The sequence below is a fragment of the Gavialis gangeticus genome, unplaced genomic scaffold, assembly GCF_001723915.1.
Source record: "Gavialis gangeticus isolate Ggan-Ray unplaced genomic scaffold, GavGan_comp1, whole genome shotgun sequence".
Lineage (NCBI taxonomy): Eukaryota > Metazoa > Chordata > Crocodylia > Gavialidae > Gavialis > Gavialis gangeticus.
In genome coordinates, this window is record NW_017728993.1 from 5,435,999 (window position 1) to 5,442,348 (window position 6,350).

The 6,350-nt window shown below is 42.9% G+C and overlaps 1 protein-coding gene across 1 annotated transcript in view; it reads right to left on the minus strand.

Moving 5' to 3' along the window:
* IL12RB2 (interleukin 12 receptor subunit beta 2) overlaps window positions 1–6,350 on the minus strand; it is a 41,545-nt gene that overhangs the window by 14,296 nt on the left and 20,899 nt on the right. The window contains exons 9-12 of the mRNA XM_019528422.1: window positions 6,007–6,226; window positions 3,939–4,127; window positions 2,974–3,075; window positions 1,995–2,150 (exon numbers count right to left, since the gene is read on the minus strand). Of these exons, the coding sequence (XP_019383967.1) occupies window positions 1,995–2,150; window positions 2,974–3,075; window positions 3,939–4,127; window positions 6,007–6,226 (667 nt within the window). The remainder of the gene's footprint in view (window positions 1–1,994; window positions 2,151–2,973; window positions 3,076–3,938; window positions 4,128–6,006; window positions 6,227–6,350) is intronic.

Here is a 6,350-nt window from a genome sequence, read left to right on the forward strand (position 1 = left end):
GGAACCCGGTAATAACAGCTCACCGAGCAGAATCTTTCTTCCTAGCTACTCACACCTTATGCTCCAGAATCTCAGCTTTTATTTTTAATAATCTCATTCAAATTAAAATTTGCCTTAAGATAGCAAATTACCTTTCACATTGTGAACAGAGGCACAAATCAAGGAAGGTATTATTAGGATTCCTCTTTTTTAGTTTTTAAGACTGTTACTAGACTAGACACTTATCTGTCTCCCCAGGGAGGTAGAGGAGCAGCAATATCCTCATTTTACGAATGGTAAACTCAGTGACTTGTTTCCTCAGAGCAAGTTTTTGGGTTTGGGTCAAGACAGATGCACTGAAAAAAAATTACTCAATAGACAAAGAACCTTTGAGAAAAAGGACAACACTTTGAAATGAAAACCAAACCTTTTTTTGAAGAAAAAACTGCCTTGGGGGGCAACTGAGTTTGTTCCAGCTTTGCTTCTTTCCAATATATAAAAAAGTCCTGATATCTATATGTTGCAAGAAAGCCTGGAAGTATATTTTTGGGTCAGGGTTTTTAAGTGTGGAGAGGCTGGGTGTTAGGGGGTGGGCTCTCCTTTCTTCCTGCTCCACAAATAAGTCTCCCATGTTTGGCTGACAGACTTGGACAAGTCCATAAACATGGCGTGGAAGTATTCTAGCATCAGGGCCTCAATGAGGGTTCATTGCCTTACTTTCTCTAATGTCCTAAACCTAAGTTTTCTGGGTATCTAAGTAGTCTTCCTAGGAACATAAGACCTGAATTTATTTACTTTTTTTAAAAAAAGGAACCTCGCCTTTATAGGTACTTAAGGAGGACAAGGCTTTTCCCTTTTCTCCCTGAACGTTGCCTTTATGGCATTGTGGAGCATGGGACATACTAGTCTGCAACTGGCTGCCGTCTCCCAGATCTGTCAGCCACAAGTGCCGTCAATAAGAAGCTTGTGAAAAACAAAAAGGATTTAGGGCTTAACTGGAACCACCATGCATTAGCATACATGGTGGGTCCATCTGATGGGCTGTGGGGGGAGGCTGTGCGCACTGGTAATAAATACAGGGCTACAGCAGATAATAGCTGCTTTTCATTATTGCTTCTATACGAAAACAAGGATGCTCAGCTGAGAAGAAGGGTCCTAAAAGACCTTGTGTTATAAAACAGCAAATGTTCCTGTAGCTGGGACCTTTTGTGCTATGGTGAAAATCTGCATGAGCAGTACTGAGGTAAGTTCTTCATTATCCTTCATGATGATAATAAATCCCTGGGATACAAAAGACTCAAAGTTACTTTGGGTGTAATGAGATCTACGCTATCTTCTTGTCTGAAGATGACTCAGTGTAGCATGGGGACTGAATGCTTTCCTTCTCTAGATGTTGCTGGTGAGGAAAAATCACTGTAGACTTGGATATGTGTTAGGTGACAGTATGAAACGAATATTTGGATGTGCAAAACTCTGTCACTACAGTACCCAGGTACTCGTAATGAGGAAAAGCTTGCATACTGTTTTACCGTTTGTTGTTGTTTTCTGGTTTAGGAGTTATAATGAAAGACTGGTACAATAAGAATGTGTGGGAAGTGTGTATGCACAAATGCACTCCCCATCTAGTGAACTCTTCACTGGTGTGGGTGTACATCCTATAGTTTCTCAGAAAGCCTGTTATCTGACTTAATCTATTACTTAAAGAGACCACACCAGGTACTGTTTAAGCAAATAGCTGCATGCAGGCAAGGTGGCATACCTAAATGCCAATGCGAGTGAGAATTTTAAAGTAGCTTAAAAACCTGGTATTCCTGTTGCCTCTCCAGGTCTTTTAAGCAGATCCCAGACCAGAACCTTGAATATGAACCTTGGCCCAATTCTTGAGGAAGGTCAGCTCAAGATCAGCTCCTCTATAGCTTTCCAAATTCACTCTGCAAATCTTGAGCATAGGACTCTTACTGTGACACTCTACATGAGAACAAAGCTACTACTACGCCTTTTCACCAGATACCTACTGTACAACTTGGGGGCCACTTCTGCATTTCTGTTCTGCAAGTATATGTTGTAATGGGTGATGCAGCCCATTTGCTGATGGTCAGGGATTTCATCCCATGAAACCCAAGCGCCGTCTGCCTCTACTGTTGCGGAAACCTGGGGTCCAGCTGCCGGTGCTGCAAAAAACAAAACTGTCTTAGATTCATAGATTCATAGATTAAGGGTCGGAAGGGACCTAGTAGATCTTCTAGCCCGACCCCCCGCCAGGGCGGGAGAACAACAAAAAACCCCAAAAAGAGAAACGGGACTCAAATGAGTCCAGCCAGGTAGGCATCCAGCCTCTTCTTAAAGACCCCCAGGGTAGGGGCCAGCACCACTTCCCTTGGAAGTTGGTTCCAGCTCCTAGCCGCCCTAACTGTGAAGTAGTTTTTGCGGATGTCCAATCTATACCTCCTCTCCATCAACTTGTGCCCATTACTCCTTGTTATGCCAGCGGGCGCTAGGGGAAACAGCGTCTCCCCCAAACCCTTCTGGTCCCCCCTAGTGAGTTTATAGACGGTCACCAGGTCCCCCCTCAGCCTTCTCTTGTGGAGGCTGAATAGGTTCAGGTCCCGCAGTCTCTCACTGTAGGGTCTGCCCTGTTGTCCCCGGATCATGCGGGTGGCCCTCCTCTGGACCCTCTCCATGTTGTCCACATCCCTCTTGAAATGGGGCGCACAGAACTGGACACAATACTCCAGCTGTGGCCTGACCAGTGTCGCGTAGAGGGGGAGGATCACCTCCTTGGCTCTACTCGAGATGCACCTGTGGATGCACGACAAGGTCCGGTTAGCCCTGCCAACCATGACCTCGCATTGTCGGCCCATGTTCATCTTGGAGTCTATAATGACTCCAAGATCTCTTTCTGCCTCCGTGCTCTCGAGTAGGGAGTCTTTTTTTAAAGTCAAATGGTCAAGCTAGTTTAAACATAATACTTCAAATGATATTACCATAGTTTACCTTCCTGTCTCGAGTATCCCCTGGTTGAAGCCACTTGTCCAGCTCTATTTTTATAAAGTGCAAATACATTGATGCGATAGCATGCACAATGCTTTATGTTCTCTGAAAGAAGAGATTAACACTGGGTATGTGATCAAAATATTATTTACTTAGTAAATTAAGTTGAAATTCTATTTTATTCTTCAAATGGAGCAAAAAGCTCCTGGTAACTTTAGCCTCCTGTCTGGCAGTTTTGAACAGTGTGTGAGAGAAATGTATCCATGGGAAGGCTAGAACACAAGCGATTCTGAAATGTGAACACCTGTTTGTGGACGGGAGGCAGCTCTGGCTGCCACTGGTGAATGAAAGCTTGAAGAAAATATCTTCACACAACTTAGTTTTAGGGAAGCAGAAGAGAAGCAAGCAATGTAAAGCAGCTTGTAGGTTTAATAGATGTGCTGCATGGGGTTGCTGTGGCTTGTGGGATGCTAGTAACTTGCTTTCCTCTGGTGGAGAACAAGATAGTGAGGTCCTTGTGAACCCAGTTGGGAGCAAGCTGGCATGCAATAGTAGTAGCACAGCCAACTTAGAATAATGATGAATAACAAACTAATATCTAGATAGTTCTTCAGCATGCTCTGCACTGATCCTTTGGGACTTGCTGGGATGAATAATTACCGATTGTCTGACTCAGGAAGGTAATGGAGTTGTATGCTTTGTTGCAGAGTTCAGGGGTTTGTCCAGCACGCGTCTTATTTCATATGGAAAGGATGGCTATTCACAGTCCATTTTAAAAAAAGATTTAAAAATCTACTTATCAGTTACAAACATTCAGGAATCACTGACAATATAACTATGCAGAACTTGACTTAGGGAACGGTGATCGATGAATGTGTTTAAAAATTCTTCAAAACAACTTCACTCCATGGGAGTGTTTCTAAATGGAATGATATTTCAATAACGTTCTACTTCTAAATTACAGTTACCCGAAATGACTGTAGACAAGTCAGATGCCAGAAGCTTTATCCAGTTTAGATGGCGTCTGGAGCTGGTACTTCTTACCCATTCCACTATGTATCCATTGATGAATGATGAAGGATTACTGGGAGGCTCCCAAGTGACAAAGATGCTGTCGTTCCCCTTTGATGTAGCAAAGACGCTCTGAGGAGGTAAATCTTAAGGGGGCAGGTGGGGGGGTGGGGAAGATCACAACAAATATGTTGTTATGCTTCTTTAACCTCCTATAAGTGATAGGTAATATTTATTTCTCAAAATCTGTTGCATTTTGGATTGACAGATGTGACATAGTGCATCTTTTAATTGTAGCTGCTGCCTTTCTGCAGCTTAATGCTCTGCAATGTACACATGTAATAAAAGAAGCCATTTTCAGAGTCATGGCTTATTGACAGACTAAATCTATTGAAACTAGTAAAAGGGCTGGAGTGTTAACACTTCCTACTGCTAATTAAATACAGGCTTCAGGGAAAAATTAATAGAACCATTAAAATGGACTTTAAAAAAAGCGGATGCCACAGGGAAGCAATTGGGATAAAGTTGTACCCTCAGCTCTTATGCACACTTGCCTTGGAGTGCAGATCAATTGGTTGTTCTCCCTATTAGGCACTCATAGATCATCTAATATCTAGAAGCAGGAGCCATTTGGCACCAGTAACCCTTTCAGAAGAATGGGTGCAACACCTTAAGCAGCACCTGTTCTCGACACATCCACTCCCAGGTCTCACCTGCAGTTGGGGCAATAAACCAAACTACTGTATAAGGCAAAAGGGGATTTAAAGGAATGATAAGTGAGAGACAAAATAATGGTGCAAAATCCTACCCCTCATCCTTTTCCCAAACCCACAGGCTTACGTTGCATCATGAGATGGCAATCAAAGTATTCAGAGCTTAACACATCTATGCCCACCCCCGAGTTGCTGTTAATGTTGCTTGCACTCGGGAACTGCCTGGCTCTCGTTACCAGGCAAGAGTCATGAGTGCACGTGCTCCACACAAGGGTGAAACCCTTGCCTTCAGGTTCAGCCGGTGTCCCTTTTCCCTGTAGAAGGGGAAACTGATACCAAAGCTGGATCATCAAGTTTCTGCCTACCTGCGGATAAGCATTGGACATAATCTGACTATAAGACAATGGTGGCTGAATTGCATACATAAAGTAGCTCTTTTACCTACAAAATAGCCATGTAGCAATGGTGTCTATACGCATTTCTATTTAGACAGTGGAACAGGGTCTATGCTATTGATCTGAGCAGGTAGATCAGGCTGCCTTTGTGGGAGGTACCTGGAGGATGTTAATGCATGACAAAATAAGGAACATGTGGAGGACATGCAGAGTTCATTACTACCACAGACATGGACAAGCACTAAGAGTGATCCTATTTACATTGCAAATGAGCACTTACACTTCTGTACCAGAAGGCAATTTGTGCTAGTCTAGATTGCTGTCATCCCTTAATCATGGCTAATTGAGTTCATTTGCTAAAAACTGTTACAAGGTCGCAAGTGCTTATAGGAAATCCTGCTACTAATTAGTTACAAACATTATTACAAATTAACAATGGTTTAAGACTGATCAAAACTAATCTTAATTGGTGCAAAGTAAAAGGATAGCTTTTATAGATCTTGTGCTGCAGAAGCATTTGTCCCAGCATACAGAATGTCACTCCTTTGCCCAATATGGAGACAATGGCCTTAAATGTATGCTATTTTTATAGTACTACAGGCTGTGAAGGAACCATCTGTTCTCTCTCCCGCCTTGGAAGGGATAATGTGCAAGCAGAGGAGGCCCACGGGCCCCTCTGTAGCACCACATGTCAGAATACAGACATTGCATATGGTGCTACAAGACACCCTGCTACAAAGAAGTTTCTCTCTCCTGTGTAAAGAGGAGTATTTGTGATGAATCTGCCATTTTTTGTTGATACAAAGTGGCTGCATGTGTTGGTCTTTAGTGCAGGAAGGGTGTTCTTAGCACTAAGAATGTAATGTGCACACCTACCCAGTATCACTTCTATCGATTCAAGTAGCAAAGGTGTTTACCTGAAACATTCAGATGAGTATCAATGGATGTAGGAGGAAAGATTCCTCTTGAGTTATGAGCACAGACCGTTATGTGATAGTTCATCTTGGGGATAACCTTAATATAGTGAGTTTGTGTGGTAGTGTTCACTTCTGCTGCTTTAGGACTTTTGTGGCTGTTTTCTTGAAAGGTCACACTGTAATGCAGGATTTTTCCTCTTGCTTTTGATTCATTTAAAGCCTACAGTGAAAAACAAATTGTAACTTACAAAATAGTGGGATTCCTATTTGAAATTGGGCGCATCCAGAGGAGTGTGTACATGCCTTTCCCCGGGGACACATGCTCCTACTTGTCCCCAGCGAAT